General features: G+C 25.6%; 1 protein-coding gene across 2 annotated transcripts in view; it reads left to right on the forward strand.

The window, feature by feature from the left end:
• Positions 1-4,915: 4,915 nt before the first annotated feature.
• Positions 4,916-21,807, forward strand: part of LOC100206065 (phosphatidylserine lipase ABHD16A) — a 52,636-nt gene continuing 35,744 nt past the window's right edge. Inside the window, exons 1-4 of one of the 2 annotated variants that reach the window (XM_065791866.1) lie at positions 4,916-5,057; positions 16,587-16,643; positions 16,733-16,799; positions 21,559-21,648. In XM_065791866.1, the coding sequence (XP_065647938.1) occupies positions 4,962-5,057; positions 16,587-16,643; positions 16,733-16,799; positions 21,559-21,648 (310 nt within the window). In that variant the 5' untranslated portion in view covers positions 4,916-4,961. The remainder of the gene's footprint in view (positions 5,058-16,586; positions 16,644-16,732; positions 16,800-21,558; positions 21,649-21,807) is intronic. The other variant, XM_065791865.1, reaches the window with a different exon arrangement.

A 21,807-nucleotide genomic window follows, 5' to 3' on the forward strand; every position in this document is an offset into this window, starting at 1 on the left:
AGGCTTTTTTTTTTCTCTAGCAACATTTTTACTTTTTGCAGAAGCTAAAAGTAGAGCTTCATGATGTTTAGTGGCTAGTTCTTTTATTTTTTTTCCTTTTGCTTTGCTCTCCAAGAACATTCCATTTTTTATGGGGCCTTCCAGAACCAAAATGGTTATTTTTCTTGTTCATAAGATTTCTTTGAAGCCAACGATTTTCTTTTTGTATAAATGTATCATAATTCGTCCACATTGTTTTAGTTTTTTTTCACCTTTGAAATAAATATTACCAAAGCAATCTTTACTTTATTTAAGTTTTCTTTGCGAATTTCTTCAGTATTCAGTATTAAATTCAGCTTTTAAACTATAACTATATGTTAATACAATGCTTTTTGACCAACTTTTTTTTTAGTAATGATTAAAAGTTTACATTAAAATATATAATTTCTAAAAAAACCTCGCCATAAAGCATAATTTCATTGCGATAATTAAACTTTTTTAGCTTTTAGTTCAGTGACGCAACGTAATTTTTGCAGACGTGTATGTGACAAAAAAACACTTGAATTATTTTTAAAGAGTAAAAGTTTTTTTACTCATGACATATATGTAATCTCAAAGATTCTTTCTAAAAAAAATATGGATATGTTTTGTTTAAAATATTGCAATAACTCGCCCTCAAATTTTACTCACTTTTTCAAATAATAAAAAGAACAAACAGTTGCTTACATTCATCAAATTTATCTACTCGGTTCAAATATTTTCTACTCAAAATTTATTTTAACAATAATTTTAAGGTGTTTAAACTATAATTAAAGAAATAAAACCTTTTGAAAAAAGAAATTTTTTAACACGAAATTTATCTCTTCCATCGTGGAAATAGCCATATATATATATATATATATATATATATATATATATATATATATATATATATATATATATATATATATATATATATATATATATATATATATATTGGGAGAAAAATAAATCTATGCATACCTGCTTACATTGGATCCATAAGTTAGTTTACGGTCACTCAGATATCAGAGGCAATTTTTAAGGCAAATTTTTTTCAAATGTGCTGTGACCATTCCAATGCTAATTAGTTATATATTATATTTGTGCCATACAAGTAAAAAAGAGTTAAAATTATGGTTAAACTATATGTGCTGGGCTACCCTCCAATTTTGAAACATGCTTTTTTTCTAACATTTTGTTTTTGTTTTGTTTTGTATATTATTAAGGTACACCATAATTTCTTTTTTCTAATTCAATAGATAAATGTTTATACTTTTAAAAGAGTCTTTTAACACTTGCTTTCTGTTAATACATTTGTACAATCTATTTTTTCCTAAAGTGTCCGGGTCTACCCAACATTCCCCTAACAGAAATAATATGCTATGACAAATTTATTTCACACAATGATTTTTCTCATTTCTAAATACTCCAAAATAACGTATACTAGTTTTTTGTTGTAGATGTAATTGAAATATCATACAACGTTAATGTCAACGAAATTACTTATTGAGAGTTTTTTTTTTTATTTAATTATTCAAATGCTCAGAGTTTTGGTAACTAAGGCATTTAATATAAATAAAACATCAATAAACTTATTGTAATATATATAGATACTAAAGTTAAATAAGTCTTTAGGTAAGACAACTTAAATTTTTCTTATTTAGTCTAGCTACTGTGGGACACCACTTAGGGTTATTCCTAACCCTAAGTGCTGTGGGTACCACTGCACTCTGGAACGGCCTTGCATGCTACTATTATAATTAAACTTCCTTATATTGGAAAAATATCTAATTTTAATGAACGCAATCTATAATTAAAAAAATTTATCTATATGCAAAAGAATAGTTGCAAATAGAAGTTGAAAAAAGTAAAATAGTGTAGAACAGTGTAGAATAGTGTAGAATATATATATATATATATATATATATATATATATATATATATATATATATATATATAATTATATATATATATATATATATATATATATATATATATATATATATATATATGTATATATATATATATATATATATATATATATATATATATATATATATATATATATATATAAATATATATATATATATATAGGAAAGGAATCTTTTGCGGAAAAAAATTTTGAAATTTTAAATGAAGTAATAAGCAATCTCACGGTGACCGATTTACAATATCTTTTAAAGATTGCGTTCATTAAAATCAGATATTTTTCCAATATAAGGAAGTTTAAAAGTATTGATAAACTTCCTTAGTCATGATATTAACGATCTTTTTAAAGTTTGAAAACTTTAAAAAGATCGTTAATATCATGACTAAGACTGAGACTAGTGTTGTTTATTTTATAAGCTTTATCAATTAAACATTTATCCAGATTAAATTTGTTTGAAAATGAAGTAGAACTAAAAAAGTTTTTGTAGAGTCCCGAGAAAGTTTTCTTATAAAAAACAGTGGTCAGTGGTGTATAATAATGATTACTGAAAGTAATGATTTACAGTAATGATTATCTTTTAAAGTAATCGCAAAGTAATGATTACTTGGTTTGTGGCAAGTAATGGAAAATGTAAGCATTACTTTTTTTGGAAAGTAATGAGTAATGGTAATATTAAGCAACTATTACTTTTGTTTTTTCCCCTTTTTTTGGAATCCTAACTCTGGTTAACATATTCCTCATATTATCATTAATAATCCTGATCCAACGACCATTTGGTTTACATTAAGATCGTGATAGCTAAAGCGATATAAAGTATTTAAATATATTTAGTAAATAAGTATTATAGCAAAGACAGTTTCATCGAGTGGTTATGATAAAGAAGATAGATCATGGCATACTAAGGCCATATTTGCCTGTTTTGAATTTATTTTATCGTCTACGCTTAAAGCAACAGACAATGTTGTTGGAATATGCAAGCTATGTCAAAAACATCTAAAAGATCTGGTTGAGTAGCAGTGTCATCCCGTGTTAGTAATAGTTACATCGTGTTAAAGTTATAATTTTTATTAACTAAAACTATCAAAATTAAAAATTTGTGAGTTTTTTGTGTACATATTTTTATTTAATATTAATAATTTAATAATTTTTTTAATACTTGCAGTTTAACTAAAATGTGAGACTTGAATTAATGTGTATTAATTATTGACGGCTTTTGTTTAATTGTAGACTGCACATCCATCGAAGTTGTCTGAATTGAAAATTGATCTGAAAATAAAACAAACAGAAGATTCAAGCAGAGGTACTATCAACAACCCAGCAAAACAATGTCGTCAAACAGATTTCGGCAAACCAACAGTAAAACATGTTTCGCAACAAACAGCTAACAAACTCATTCAGGATTTTATAGTTGTAGAAATAAAACCTCTCCGTACTGTCATATGTCTTTCTTTCAAAGCGCTGGTTACTGGGTAGTGTCCATCTGGAACTGTGCCATTTAGAGTTACGTTGACAGAAAGCATAAAGTCCGATTATGACACGATGTTTCTTGCAATCAAGGAACATCTCTGCAGTATTGATTATGTCTGTACTACTGCTGATATCTAAAGCATTCATAACTGAAGTTTTCTAGGAATGACATGCCACTGGATAAATCCTGTCACTTTGGAGCGAAAATATGTTGCTTTGGGTTGTTTGCGATTTAAAGGAGAACATTCGTTTGATGTAATTGCATCAGAGATACATCAAGTGCATCCACGTTATGCTGTTGAACAAAAAGTTGTGAAGACGTGCATGGATAATGCATCAAATATGATAAAAGCATTTCGTATCTTCCAGAGTGTCGATGTTGGTGAGAAAAACGAGGATCCGGCACCTGGGAAATCAGTTTTGAACTTGAACGGAGACTCAGAATCAGAGAATGACAACGAGGATACTGATTTAAGTGAGGCAACTGCATGCTTTTACAGTGCATCCAATTTAATTCTTAGCTCAACATACGACACTGATGTAACATTGTCCCCACACATGAGATGCTGCACACATTCTTTAAATCTGGTGTCAACCACTGATGCTGCAAAAGCATTAACAGGTAAAACTTATTAGCGAAAGCAACAACTCTATGGAACTTAACAAGTAGAAGTACAAAGACTGCAGACTTAGCATGTGATCTGTTTCAATTCCTGTTCAATGTGCCTTGTGTAACAAGATGGAATTATAAAGCCGACAACTGCTATTATAATTTTACAAGGTTATAACAACTTTAAACCCAATTGCTACTTGGCATACGTACTTCTAACAATCCAGTCAGTTCGAACAAAGCTCCAAAATGCAGAGATCAGATATAGGGGACCACTAAAAGAAGCTCTTCCACAAGGAATTGCAAATCGCTTTAATGATTACTTTGATAATCCACAATATTTCCTGGCTACAGTCTCACATCCAAAATTCAAATTAGCCTGAACAGAAAATATAGCCGTAAAGGAAAGAACTATGCATCAATTGAATGCAAAGGCTACAAAATTTGAAGAAAAAGAACGTTCTGACCAAAGATGGTCAGAACGTTCCAACTAAAAATAACGAAGATAATTTCCTTAAAAGTGAATCTTTTTAACTTTGAATATTTTGCTTTCCTTTGTAAGATTTTAGAAGTATTTTTAAGGTTTTCACGATCATAAGGATAGATAAACATTTCTAATTAATACGATAGTAACATGAATGAGATCAAAGTTGTGAAACGTTTTATGTTAATTAATATTCATACAAATTTGTATTATATGCTTCGCAGCCTTTGTACATGATAGAGAAATGAGTTGTGATTAGCGCCTTACGCTTTAATATGGATAGGTTCACGGATTTCAACCTGAAATCATAAAGAATTTTCATTTTTTAAGCGCAAAAGCGTCTTAAAGGATCTTTTTTTTAATTTTTTTAAATATTTTTATTATTATTTAATTTTATATTTTCATTTGATTCTGCATGCCTCAGTAATTTTATATCTTAATTTGGTTCCTAATTTCTCTCCTAGTTTATCATGTATAGTGTAGCAAAAGAAATTATTTTTTTTGTTTTGGGTCCAAGGTTGTATCGGATATTTCGTTTTGACTCAAATATCCAAAGGAAAGTTATCGTAAGTCAATTACAAAAATACATTTAAAAATATATATATAATATTATCTGAATATTACTAATATCATTAGTGTTATTAGAAAATATTAGTATGTGTTTTAAATTTGTTTGAAAAACAATAGAAGAGTTTAATTTTTTGTTCGTTTATAAATTTAAATAGTATAACGACGACAACACTGTTTTGCTTCCTTTCACTATTGTAAGCAAGAATCAGAAGTTTTATGTTTATATAAAATCTACTTCATGCTTAATGCTTTAAGATTTAAAAATAACGCTAAAATTAAAAAATAGTTAATAAGGAAAAATTCTGTTTTGAAATTTAAGTTCTAGCAGTTGTTTAAATGGCAGAAACTTTTTTGTGGAAGATGAAATTGTTATGTATTATCTAAATTATATTATTATATTATCCAGTGATTTTGTATTTTATTATATTTACATATATATATATATATATATATATATATATATATATATATATATATATATATATATATATATATATATATATATATAAATAAATATATTTATATATATTATATATATATATATATATATATATATATATATATATATATATATATATATATATATATATATATATATATATATATATATATATATTATGTTAGTGTATTCTACAAACAGAGTGCTCAATGTTCTAAAAGAACAGAGCAATTATAAATTAATAAAAACATTTATCTAATTTTTGATTTCTTTAACAATGTGTTTCACCATCAGTAAGAATTCTTCCTGATGAACCTACTGATGGTGAAACACAGTGTTGAAGAAAACAAAAATTAGATAAGTGTTTTTACTAATTTATATATGAATATATATATATATATATATATATATATATATATATATATATATATATATATATATATATATATATATATATATATATATGTATATATATATATATATATATATATATATATATATATATATATATATATATATATATATATATATATGTATGTATTTATATACATATATATATATATATATATATATATATATATATATATATATATATATATATATATATTATATATATATATATATATATATATATACATATACTTTATATGTATTTATATACATATATATACATATATATATATATATATATATATATATATATATATATATATATATATATATATATATATATATATATATATATATTTATAGTTTATATGTATTTATATACATATATATATATATATATATATATATATATATATATATATATAAATATAAATACATATAAATATATATATATATATATATATATATATATATATTTATATACACATAGATAGATTGATAGATACTATAGTGCGTTTAAACCCCTTTAGATGGAAAATCACATGAACTAAATATGGGATAATTAAACTTAAATTAGACTTAAATTAATAACAATTGATTATATATATATATATATATATATATATATATATATATATATATATATATATATATATATATATATATATATATATATATATATATATATATATACATATATATATATTTATATATATATATATATATATATATATTTATATATATATATATATATATATATATATATATATATATATATATATTTATATGATGATATCTATCATCCTAAAAAGTGATAAAAAAGTTGAAAAAAGAGAAAAAAGTTCTCTTATAAAAATGTTCCCCCTCTTAGAGAATTCTTAAGCTTCCGAGAGCTTCCGAATAATCTTAATTTGGTGAATCTTTAATTGATAATCCTAATATTGTGAACCGATAATCTTAATTTGGGTAATGTTGAATCGGGAATCTTAATATGGGGAATGGGGAATCTTAATATCTTGAATCAGGAAATGTCGGGAATCAAAAAAATTATCTTTATTTATCGAATATAAATATATATTATTATAATAACTTTGATTGTAGTAAATTTACAAGATCATATAGATGTTGTTTGTTTTTAATTCTTTTTTTCGATAGCGAATGTTTATTACAATAATTACATTGTTTTCTTATTGCCGATTCATCAAATTAAGATTCCCAATTCCCGATTCATCAATTTAAGATTCCCGAATCCTGATTGGGAAGCTTACTGATTTTCGGAAGCTTACCGATTCTCGGAAGCTTACCGATTCTCGGAAGCTTACCGATTCTATAAGAGGGGGGACATTTTCATAAGAGAACTTTTTTCAACTTTTTTATTACTTTTTAGGAAGATAGATGTCATCACATATATTTATATTTATATATATATATATATATATATATATATATATATATATATATATATATATATATATATATATATATATATTTATATATATATAACTTAAAGTTGAAGAAAAAAGTTAGGTAAGTGTTTTTTACTAACTTATTATTGCTCTGTTCTATAAGAACATTGAGCACTCTATTTGTAAAATACACTAACATAAATTACATATATATATATATATATATATATATATATATATATATATATATATATATATATATATATATATATATATATATATACATATATATATATATATATATATATATATATATATATATATATATATATATATATATATATTAGTGATTCCAAATAATCGTATTTTAACGTTATCCGGGTAATCGAGTATTTATTTTTTTAATTACCCGGGTATCCGGGTAAAGGAAAAAAAATTTACCCACACCATGTTGTGTTAATTAAATTTAAAATAAAATGCAACAATTTTAGTTTTAAATCTATTTTTTATTTAAAAAATAATACTTTAAAAATACAAGTTTGTCAACCGTTTCCATTTTCAACTGATTTCAGGTGTTTGTGACAAAAGCTGAAGCTACCAAAAACACTCTTTCACTTACTGTTGACGTTAGTTGTTTTGTCATTAATGCTGTAAAAAGTTTTCCAATAGAGGCACCTCGTTTTGAACAATCTTTCTCCCACAACTTCATTTCTTTTTCCAATGTGGATTTTCTCTCATTATTTTCTTTCGGAACAGTTATAATTAATTCAATTGTTTTTTGGAGTTCATCATAATTTGAAACCAAACCATTATTTGAAATTATTTCTTCATTTTCAATTGTTAACTCTGTATCACTCTGTGTGTTTGCAGGATCTTCATTGAACAGCCTTTTGAAGGTTTCTTTAGCCAATAAATGAATAGAACTTTTTTTTAAATAAGTAAAATGGCAGGTAATCTCTGGTTTAGGATAATTTCCAGATTGTAAAAAACGCAAGAGTGATACAACATCCTCATTTCATCTTTCTTCAATTCTTTTCTTCAAAGCAGTGAACATTTCCATGGCTAACTGCGTATTTATTTCTTTTAGTTTGTTTAGCAAAAAAATGCATACTCCTTCAGCTTTTAAAAGATTATTATTATCTTTACTGAGCTCTTTATTAGCAAGCTCAACCGGTTGTAAAACATATGATATTTCTTCTAAAACTTTGATATTTTTTTGTGAACATTTTTGCTGACCTAATTCCATTAGAGCCTTTTGTATACAATCGTATATTTTTATGAAACGATTTACCATTGGTATTATTGAGTTCCATCTTGTTTTGCAATCAAGTAGCAATCGTAACTTTTTGCCTTCTTGATCTATTATATGCTTTTCAAGAACACTGCTTCGAACTGAAGAATATTTGAAAAATTTAATAATTTTTCGTGTTTCATCAAGAATTTTGCCAATGTCTTCACGAAAGATTAGTAATTGTCTAACTAAATCATTTTGGAAATTTAAGTTACCATCAAAAGCAAATGCATCAGCTACCTCATCATTTTGTTTGGTAGTTTCAACACAATCATCATCTGCTAAATTTTCATCATATTCTAAATTCTCATCATCTTGGAAATTTGTATCAATTACCGCATCATCATTCGTAATTAAACTCCCACTTTTTTTATAAAATACATCAAGTACAGCAAGATGTATAGCATGGTTGTAGCATAACTGAGAAAATGGTAAAATATTTTTCCCATATTTTACCATGACTGATGCTCCATCATGTGTGGATCCGACGATATCATTATCCATTTCAATTCCATAATCTTTAAGTTTTGCTTTTACCAAATCGATAGTGGCATTGATAGACCCAAGACTACAGGTGGCTTTGTTGCTGAATGAAGAGTGATATTCATGAACCTTCTAACGTTTATATCACTCCATTCATCGACAGTAATACTGAATCTCTCTCCAGATTTTTTTTGCTCTAATAACGACGCCATTAATTCTTCTTTTTTTTCTTTATAAAAATCCATTATATATTTCATTACCGTTGTTTCACTTTTTGGCATTTTATAATTACGACTTGCTACGAAACCCCTAATGGCTTCAGATGAAGTAACTCCTTTGATGCTAAATCCATCTTTTGTCGCACATTTTGCCAATATTTCATTCAATGATTCTCGACTTATGAAATTTATTATTCCATTTCCAACTGATTTTGTGTTTTTCAAAGAAGAAGCATCAGTTTCATTTGTGTCGCCCAAATTTCTTTTTTGTAAAGATATGCTATGTAATTTTAAATGATTAATCATTCCAGTAGTATTAGATCCCGGACGTTGAATTATAGATTTGCATATGTTACAAACTGACTCCGAATTCTCTTTTTTTGTAAAATATTTCCATACCTCTGATTTTTTCGAAGACATTTCTGGGTATATGTAAATAAATCACTAAAATAAAAAATCACAACATAAAAATTGAAAATTGAAATTTATACGTATTTAAATATGCATTTATTACTTGAAATTTAGTACATTTTACTCAAAACACTTCACTTACCAAAGGCAGCTATATATATTAGAAAATTAAGTATTTATTTTATTTATTTCACAAATTTTTTTTTAAATATTTCACTTTCTTGCAAATTTTACGTGGTACAACTTCAAATTACAATTGTTATTTATTTTATGTAACTTAGTTAAAAAAAACTTTTGAAACTTAGTTAAAAATCAACGGTTGCTAAGCAACTTTATTATAGAAGTAAAAGAATAAAAAACGGTAGAATACCTATACTCGATTGATTAATAGTTAAATGAATGTGCAATATTTACATTTTTTTGTTTAAATATTATACTTGATACTCGAAAAAAATATTCCGAGTAGTCGACTACTCGGAACTTGCTTATAAAGTATTAATTACTAGGGTACTCGGGTAATCGATAATCGTAATTGGATTCCCTAATATATATATATATATATATATATATATATATATATATATATATATATATATATATATATATATATATATATATATATATATATATATATATATATACATATACATATACATATACATATACATACATACATACTGATTTGATTTTATACTGAATTGGTCCATCCTTAAAACAGTACCTGCATATAACAATGTTTCCAAAAAATGCATACTATGTCTACAAGAAAAATTTAAAATAATTACACATCAAACCAAAAGTTTATTAAACAAAAAATCAAAATTGATTTCTAAATGCAGATACAAAAATAAGTTTCTCCTACAAAACATAAAAAAATAATTGAGCTCAAATAATAGTAACATCAGATACTCCTTTTAAAAAATATTTAAAAAAAAAAGCATAAGTAATAATTTCTAAAGAATTCCTTTCATAATAGTATCAGCGAATTCCATAAATGTGTTTAAAGTTGTTAAGACAGGTGCGACTTATTGTAATTTAATTTTTAGTATAAATTGAAGTTTTATTAACTTGATCATTCATTTCTGATGAGTCTTTGATAAAATACACTGTTAAATAAAAAAAAAATTTATTACGTGATTTTCTACTAATATATATATATATATACATATATATATATATATATATATATATATATATATATATATATATATATATATATATATATATATATATATATATATATATATATATATATGTATATATATATATATATATTAGTAGAAAATACGAAGGGGAAGGGGGGGCAATCAACTTACAAAGATACAAGCATTCAATTTCTAGTATGAAACATACATGATTCATTTTGTAATGAATATACAGTTAAGGCCATTAGATCTTTATTGCATTTTGTTATGCTTTTACCATAAGATTCAAATTTTGATAGTGACTATCAAAAATGTGTGCCAGATTTTCCAGCAAATATACAATGTAATGGTCTTAAAATTGAATTAACAAAAATTAATTATATAAGTGAAAGTTGGTTGCCCCCTTCCCCCTTTGATTAATGCTAACCCAAACCCCCTCCCTCCTCCCCTTAACCTTAGTGAGGGGGGGGGGAGGTCCAGACTACATACAGACCACTGATTATCTATAATAAAATAGAATTTAAAGAAATAATGGTTGCATTTTGAAATTAATTTAGATATTTAGATATCAAGTATCTAAATATCTAAATTAATTTAGAGACCTTTATTTGAACCATAATGAAGGTCTCTAAAAAGTTACTGCCCCCTTTATTTGTGCCCCTATCTACTATAAAGACCAGATCAAGAAGAGGACTTATACTTAGTTGCACCCTTCACATAGGCCAGTTGGCAGATTAGAGGGGCACTGGTTTCTAGTAACACATTCAACGGTTGATGATTGAAAAGTAGGGTTACTTAAAAATGCTGGCATTTTTAATGTGGATTCAACAAGTTTATAATGTTTGCATTTTCAGATAGTTGAGTCTAATGGTCTTATATGCTGTTAATCTTAGATCAAAACAAAGTGTTAGAAAAATTTACAAGCATCTCAAAATGGCTGAAAAATGGACTTTTTAGGCGAGTAGACATATATAACGCGTTGTTTTGACCCAAGAAAACAGCAAAGGAAAAAAACGTATTTTTTTGTACCTCTACTTCATCAGCAGGATGTAAAGCTTTGGGATCTGGCTGCATTAAAACATTTCATCAAAAGTATTCTTCACCAACAATAGTGAACTTCTCTAGTCAAAATTAGGCTTACAAATTTTTGAAAAAGCGCCACAACCTAATTTTATAGGGAATTGTTTTTATTTTTGTTTATAAATTTTTAAACTAATCAAATTCTAGGTTTTATATTTCCTTAAATAGAGCATGAATTCAAAATTGTAAAATTTATCAAAATCAAACATTTCCAAAAATTGTTACGACATTACATACATAAGTACCGATTTTGAATATATGGATTTTTTAAAGAAACTGTTGTCAAAATAAAGTTTTTATTAAAAGTAATGTAACTGTGCTGATTCTTATCTAAATGCTTATAATTTGGTATCAAAAGATGGATGTAGCGTTGGGCTACAAAATCACAATAACCTCTACCCAAAAGATGTATTGACGGGGCTAGAGGGGGTGCTGAACCACCATCTTAACCACCAAAAATAAAGTATTTTTTCTATAGAAGAGTCTTTTAAGAAATTAGTAATTTTTATTTTACTGAATTTCTGAAAGAAAATTACAATAGTTTTAAAATTTATTTTTAAATTAATTTTCAAACTATTATATATAATCGTACCTATGGGGGTAGATGTAAAAACATCTAAACATTAAAAAAAAGGAGAGTAAGCAAAAAAAAAAAAAAAGAAATTGTTCACAAACACTAATTTGATCGTCAAATTATTATATATAATCTCACTGATAGGGGTAGATGTAGATATAAAAAATATATTTTAAAAAGAAAAAGAAATTACTCAAAAAAATGTTAACACACTATTACCATGGTTTGGAATTTACATTTTAAAAATCTAAATAAATACTTAAAAATCTAAATAAATAATTAAAAATAAATACCTTTTTCTGTGTTTGTTAATGTAATAGCTACTAAATTTAATAGAGTACAAAAAATTACAAATATTGAAGTGTACCCAACCAAAAAAATATCAGATTATGTATAATAATTTGTCTAATTGACAAATTATTATTTATAATCTTATCAATAGGGAAATATGTAGACACATATAAGTATTAAAATTAAAAAGATAGTAAACACAAAAAAAAACATCTTTAGATTTGCCATGAAATTTTTACAAAAATTCTCAAATACATACATATTGTTGGCGACATTATTTAGTGGCGATACCACTAAAGATTGCAACAAAAAAAATATTAAAAAATAACATAAAAATAACAAAAATAAAAAATCTTAGCATGTCATATGTAAACATAATTTTAACAGTGATAAAAAATAATAAAACAAATATTTTTATTATATTATTATTATATACTGCTTATAGGTTTTTAAACAAAATTATAAAAAAATATATTTAAGCAATTGTTTCTATATCTCTTCCTTACTCATAAAATCACCTGCTGGTTTAATAAATCTTTTAAAACAATGACATATAGCAAGTAGCTATTATAACATAAAATGTTAAGAATACCTAATTAATAAAAAAACTAATTGTATTACCTCTCTTTTAAACATTTAAAGCTTCTAAGTTGTTAAAAATATATTCAATATTGTTATTATTATCCAATATATTAATAATATAACTATTTAGAGTAGTATCAAGAAATACTAATTTTAATATATATCACTTATGCATTACCAATTATGATGCATAAGTGATTAATTATATTAAAATACAAGCTAAAAGTTTGGCAAGCGTATAGAAAATGTGTAATGGCTTATTAATTGGCTATATAATATTTTAATATCAGGCCTTGTTATAAGATTTCATTGTGTAACAAAAACGCATAAAGCTAATAAATTGATTACTTTAACACAGCTTTGATATTCAAAAGTTAATTAGCGTATTTTAAAGTAAAGCGTAATTAAATTTAGTTTAAAACCGCATTAAAAATCATTTGAACTAGTATAATAAAAATTACTGATGAAACCTAAATTTAGTATTTTATAAAGGTTATATTTTTTTATAATTTATCTGTTAATACAATCTTATACATTACATAATCTTTTGTTTGTTTATCACAGTTTAGTTTTTTTTTCCTTCTTTGCATTTAATGAACTAATTTTAATAAATATTATAAACAATTAATAGATAGATTTTATCAAATACCACTAACATATTTGTAAACATAATTTGTGTTCATAAATAAAATATATTGAATTAATAAGAAACAAACAATTTTAAATCCATTTGAGAAAAGGATTCTCTTAAAGAAAAACATTTCTCCCTTTTTAAAAGAAAAAATTTTTTTTTATTCGTTTTCACATATTTTAATTTATGATGAAGAGACTTGGAAAAATAAAATGATGAGATTCATCTTTAATAAATATTTAACTATTTTACATTCCATTAGAAACTTTTTACGTTTTTACGAAAATTTAACATTTTACGTGTTACTATTTTACATTCCTTCAAAAGTTTAAATTTTTAATATTTAAATTCAAATTTTTAATTTTTAAATTAAAGTCTTTTAATTTAAAGAAAAACTTCAATAATTAAACTTAAATAAACTTAAAATAATCAGTTACTCTAACAAAAAAATTCACAGTTGTTGCTAAATGTTTTTTTTACGATTTTATATTTTCTGAATATGTGTCACATAAAAGATACTAAAAGATAATTAAAAAAAAAAAGTTTTTACTTAGCGTAAAATTGCTTAACACATACGCAAATTGCTTTTTTTTTACAACTTAATATTTTCCAAATAAATATCACATAAAGATATTAAAAGATAGTTTAAAAAACAAAATAAAAAAGTATTTGCTTAATGCAAAGTTGCTCAACACAATGTGCAAATCACTATTTGTTATCTATTATTATATTATGTTATATAAAATAAAATGTAATAAAATGTAAATTATGTAAAAAAATGCAAGCTGTGTAACACTTAACAATGCTTGTAATGTGCATCAATATCATTGTGTTTCTATGCATTTAGATGGCTTATATAAGGCAAGGATCAAAATAGGTCTGGACATCAGCATCCTATAAACAATTTTTGAGACCTGCTAAATAAGTGCAACCAAACATTGTTCATTTTGTCAGTAAAAATGAACAATTGTTAGTTGCCCCCTCAGACAGGTCTCAAAACAGCCTAGGGATGCCAATGTCTGAAACTTATTCCAACCCCTGTATTTTTTTTTTGTTGTATATTTCTTCAGCTCATAATAATAATAATAATAATAATGAAAAACTGTTAAGATTTAATGCCATCATTTACAGACCGTCAAGAAAGTCAACTTCAATTATGTCTTAGCTTAGCTTTAAATAGGTTAATATTTTTAACTTCTATTGTTTCAAATAGCAATCTATTCCAGAATTGACCGTATGATTTGTAAAAAATCTAGTAAGTGACTGGGGCCCTGGCTCCGGCTAAAAACAAAGGTTTTTGCAAACCCGGCCCCAGCTAAACAAACACAATTTGCAGGGGTTACTAGCCAGGGCTGGATTTTTGTTGTTGTTGTTGCTGTTTTTTTTTATTTTGTTCAAGTTAAAATTTGTTATGAAAGTTTAAGAAAATATAAGAAAAAGTCACAAAAATAATATATACAAAAATAATATAATTCATAAATATTTACAATGACAATTAAGAAAGAACAAAGTAGATCAGATGGATATATGGTGTCTTTAAAAGATAGGAAAAGAAGCAATGATCTTAGAGAGAGTATGAGAGTAGTAATTATATTTATAGTGTGTATCAGAGAAGATGATAATGATGCCAATGATTAAGATGATGATGATGATCATTGTCATCATCATCATCATAATAATCTTAATCATCATCATCAACTGTATGCTTGATGATGATGATGATGATGATGATGTTGATGATGATAATGATGATGATGATGATGATGATATTATGATGATGGCGATGATGATATTATGATGATGATGATTATGATGCTGATAATGATGATGATGATGATGATGATGTTATGATGATGGCGGTGATGATATTATGATGATGATGATGATGATGTTAATGATGATGATGATGATGATGATGATGATGATGATGATGATGATGATGATGATGATGATGATGATGATGATGATATTATGATGATGATGATGATGATGATGATGATGATGATGATGATGATGATGATGATGATGATGATGATGATGATGATGATGGTGATATTATGAGGATGGTGATGAGTATAATGATGATGATGATGTAGAGATGATGATGATGATGATGGTGATGATGATGACGATGAGATGATATATATACCTATATATAAAATATATCATGAATTTTAAATAACAATAATATATATTTATAAAGATTAACAATAGTAATGCAGTCCTGGTCACAAAACTGGCCCCGGCTATGTTTTATCAGCCCCGGCCCCGGTTAAATATCAACCCTGGTCGCTTACTAAAAAAATTCCTCACATTTAGGGTTTACATATTTCTTGCCAGCATAAAAATGATGTTTGTTACCTCGAATATTTAAAGATGGACCTGAAATATTTAAAGAGAATGCTTTGGTGGTTTTTTCCAAGTAATTTTCTCAATATTATGATACCACTTATACATTTGTGTGAGCTCACCTCGTATTCTTCAAAAACTTCTGACTGATATACTACCTTTATATATTAGCTTTATATATTGTATTATAAGATATATTTAAAAAAAAAAGTAAAATAACTTATTTTGATTTTAGGAAAAAGAATATCTGTTAAATACATCAGAATGGATAGGGGAATCATTTATCAATACTGTAAGAGATTTAAACTTTTAATGCTCTAATTTATTTTATTAATAATTAGCTTGCAAATATTTTTTTACTTTATAAATATTTTACTTTAGGTTTCATATGCTTTAGCTGCCACTTATTACTGTTCACCAATAGTTGTGTATTATCTTTATCAAAATGGTATGTAATATTCATAATTTAAATTAATATTATAATTGTTAATGATCTTCACGAAAATTTTACATTTTATCTAAAGTGACTTTGTTTTCTGATATTGCAACCATAACTTTAAATATTGATAATAGTTTACATAAATATTCAAACTCTATTTGTTTTTATGCTATAAGAGCTTCTCTTTTATAACAAATGATTAACTTTATTTACAAACTTTATTTTTTAAATATTTTGATGGATCCAGGTCATGTTTAAGAAATAAAGCCTTGGCTCATTTAATATGGGTATATAATTATTTCTAATTTTATTTTGGAATTAATTAGTTTTGAAGATATTGTCACCCTCTTCAATAAAAATTAAACAATACTTATGATAAAATTTAGGTAAGTAACTAGGAGCTAGGTACAATTACTTGCTGGCAGTTGTTTCTTGTGCTTTTTATTGTAAAAAAACGGAAAAAAAATAAAATAAAAAAAATAAAATAATTATTTGTTTTTAAATAAATATTTTTATCATTCAGTATCTTTATCTAATCAGTATCTTTATATCATGTACTTATACATAACTTCGTTTTTGATATATAGGATAGGGTGGGGTAATATGGATAGATTTTTTATATGTAATAATTTTTATTTAACACAATAAAAACTCTCATTTTTCTTTACATTTAAAAGGCCAGGGGGAATAAAAATAAGCAATTACTTTTACTCAATCCGTCAGCTTTGCGTGAATAAAAACTTTTGCAATTTTGCTTAATTTTTATTTACGTAAAACAGAACAACTACTGAGTTAATTGCTTAACTTTACGTGAATAAAAGTTTGAGCAAAATTGCTAAAGTTTTTATTCACGTAAAGCTGACCAATTACTGAGTAAAAGCAATTGCTCATTTTTATTCACCCGGCCTAAAGTTTATACAACAAGGCTCAATTTAATTTTTAAAAGTCCTGGACAAAATGTTTGATTAAAACCTTGTTTGGGTAGGACAGTGTCCAATCAAATTTTTAAAATATAATTTTTTCAGTTTTATGGAATTGAGTTATGCTATCGAAATCTTTGTCATGTTATTCAGTTTATTTAGCGTTAGTCTAGTTAAGTTGTAGCTTCTTTCCTTATTATTTAGAGTATTTCATTGCAGATTTTTGTTTTTAATAAAATAGTTTCAATTTAATATTGTATGTTTTTTTAGATAGACTTATATTTCACACAGTAACTGATGATTTTTTTTTTTTCACAATTTGACAACAGTTGTTTTGATGTTGTAACAATTTTAATGCAGTTTAAAAAATCATTAGGTTACAAATAACTTTTAACCATTGATCTTTTTTATTTTAGTCAAGTTTTTATTTTACACAAAAGCTTTAAATAAAATATAAAATTAATTTTAATGATCGTTTAAAATAAACGCATTATGTATTAAATGTTATACTTAATTTTTTTTATTAGTATGTATGTATTTTTAATGATAAACATAAACGTTTGAAACTATTTTTACATGTCTTAAAATCTTTTAAAAGATTACTTATTTAAGTTACTTTAAATTATGAATAAGTTAAAAGTTAAATTAAATCTTCCCATAATTTAATTGCTTTATTTTTTTTTGTTTCTACTTTTACATTGAACTGTTTATAAGTTTGTTTAACTTCACTTACTAATTAAAGCACAAAATGATTAAAAAGTTACGGTTTTAGAAAGACTACATTACTTTTTTTGAACAAATTTTTTTTTTCAACTTTAAAAAAAAATGTTTATACAACTTAAAAATATTATATTTTTTTCTTTTCAATAATTTAATTTTACTTTTCAATAATTTGAATTAAATTTGTTCATTTATATTAGGTAACCAAAAAGTTCGTGCGGTTTTTGGTAATTGAATTGTTTTTAGCAATTTTTACAACACCCACATCGCACAAGGCAAGTAGCTTTGTTGCGTAGTAGAACGCGTGTGTCACGCGCAGTTGCTGCATATATAGTGTAGGCTTGTAACGAGCTTACAGGAAAGGTTTTGTGTAAAGAAAGGATGGCAACCCAACCAACGATTATTCGATCTTGCTTACTTGGTGTGGTGCATTACGAGCTGCTCCCAACAGGCCAAACCATTACTGGACTGGTCTACTCAGCACAGCTGCAACGAGTTCACGACCTGTTGCTTGTAAAGCAGCCTGCACTGGTGCACAGGAGAGGAGTTCTGCTTCTCCACGACAACGCGAGACCGCACACTGCTCGCGTGACTCAGGACAAGCTCCAAAGCCTTGGTTGGGAGAGTTTGCCTCATCCACCATACTCGCCAGACCTCTCCCCTACTGATTTCTATTTTTTCCTTTCCCTGGGAAATCATTTAAAAGGACAGCAGTTCCGAGACCAGGACGCGGTTGAAATGGAGTTGAAAGCTTTTATAGACTCAAAGGACCGAGAATTTTTTAGAAGTGGAATAAATAAGCTTGTTTTACGTTGGGAAAAGGTTTTAGATGCTAATGGTGACTATTTTGATGAATAAATGTACTTACTTTTGTCGTTTTGTGTGTTTTTATTATATACGGAAAAACCGCACGAACTTTTTTGGTTACCTGATATATCAATAATCATTAATCAATAAAACTAATTTGTAAAAGTGTTTTGCGTAACTTAAATTAAACGTTTAAAAAAAAAAAGTTTCAAAGTAATTTTTTTCAGATGCAATTAAAAGCGTAACAAAAAGTAATTTTAAATTCGAGTTTTTGTAGTTTTAATTTAAAGCTAATTTGTTTGCTTTTTCGTAAGGAATTGTTTTGCTTATTTTTTAGTTTTTTCAGTTTTTCTTAGTTTAAGTTTAGCTTAAGGTTTCCTCTTTCAGCACATTTCTGAAACCTTAAAATCATCAAAACATCTAAACAGTTGTGGTGAAGTTGTAAACAAAAAAATCATTTGCGTGATTAGCAGTAGCGTTCAATCGCATGACATTTCTGTCCAATTTTTATTTTGTAGAATTTAATTCCCATTGGTCAAAATGTCCGATAACTTTGTAAATTGATTGGACAATCTGAGATTTTAGCCAGACAATGTCTGATGTCCAACCGTTAAATTGAGCCCTGATACAATAACTTCTACGCTGAATAAAAAAAAAAAATTTTTAATAACTAACTTAATACTCCTTTTAAAACAACTTGGAGGCCAACTGTTAGTTGACCACAAAAGATCATGTGACCTAGTACCATCAGATTACTTTTTATGGAGTTTTTTGAAGAGCAAAGTAAATGCTAATAATCCTCAAGCCATATAGAGTTTAGTAAAATTGATTTGTTTTATGCCCCAAATTTGAAAGAAACCAAGCGACCATTTTAATTTAAGGTAGCCAAGGGCTTTTATATATTGATCAATTACAAAAATCTTTGCATGAAGTTAAGTAAAAAACAATTTTTTAAAAATTACACAAATTTTATTATAATTTAAACTTTAAATAAATTATTCAAAAAATTTATTTTTCCCTAATTTTTATCTACTTTGCTTTGAAGACAAAGAAAATAAAGGCTTATCAAGAAAATAAAGATTTATAAATGATCAATATATTGTGCTCAAAACTTTTAAAATGTGGGCTATGCTGGGTTTTTTTTTTGTGCTCTTCACTTACATTCACAAATTTATAAGCTCTTTTAATAATAAATGTCATAAGCTCTCATTAACATTTTTGTAAGCATAAAAAAATATTTTGCTGTAATTTTTATATTTTTACCTTAAAGGGATCCCAAACATTGATCCCAAACCTCCGAGACATGTTGATCCCAAACCTCCGAGACATGTTGTGTTCAAGTTAAAGAGAATATTAAAAATATATATATATTTGGGTAAAATTTTTTTCATTAAAACAAAAGAGTAAATGCATACCAAGAAAAACTAACTTTTTTTAGTTTTGTTGTAGGCCAAATAGTCTTCATAATATATGTTGCAATTTACAGACTTTATAGTTTATTCAAGCGCATTTTGTTCCTAAGAGTACATGACGTCATTGAATTTTTTGTTTGTTTCCATAATCGATCTTTTAAACAAACAAAAAATCAATGATGTTATGTACTAAAAGTCAGTTATTTTTGTTATGCAATTATTCTTTTGTTTTAATCAAAAAAATTTTGCCCAAATATTTTTTTTTACTATTCTCTTTAATTTGAACAAAAAATGTCTTGGAGGTTTGGGATCCCTTTGAGTATTTTTTAATTTCAACATTTTTTATTAAATTATTGGTAATTCACCTCCCGAAAGCCGAGAAGGAAAACACGAGGAAGCTACTTAATTGTGGTTATAACCCTCTCACAACCGAAACACGATCCTTGATGGACAAGACCGCTGCGCAAAAAAACATGTTGACAAACTTGTCAAAGTTCACATTTAACAAACATTTGAGGATATCTGAGGGATATCTGAGGATATTTTTGAGGATATCTGAGGATATTGAGCATAATGCCTAACATGACAAAGCACAAAAAAACAATCAAGTTGTATTTTCAAATACAAAAAGAAAAACAAATTATTTTTTCAAGCAGATATGTAGGCAGATATATATTCTATTGTAACTCTAATTTTCAAATCTTTGAAATAATTAAAATATGTTTATTTATATATTTAAAGTTTATTTAGCTGCTCTTGCATGTGTATAGTAATATGCCTAAAAGAGTTTTAAACATTAAATCTAAATTTTAGAATTTGACTGCAAGTAAGGTTTCAAACTTGTTTGTTTCAAATAAATTTTTTGATATTTTCAGTTGTTTTTTATAAGATAATTTTTAAACTGTTTAGGAATCTTCAATTCTCCTGATCAAATAACTTATTATTTAAAAGTGTTTTCTGTACTTCTAATCACTCTTGGTGCAGCTTTTTTATTAAGAGGTAAGATACATTCATATACTCATATATTTGTTTATAGATAAGTTATATATTTACAAACTTATATATTTATTAATACGTAAATAATATATTTATATCCTTATATTTTATTAAAAGGAAAATTATATATTTACATACTTATATATTTATACTTACATATTT

This window comes from Hydra vulgaris, chromosome 02 (genome assembly GCF_038396675.1).
Source record: "Hydra vulgaris chromosome 02, alternate assembly HydraT2T_AEP".
Lineage (NCBI taxonomy): Eukaryota > Metazoa > Cnidaria > Hydrozoa > Anthoathecata > Hydridae > Hydra > Hydra vulgaris.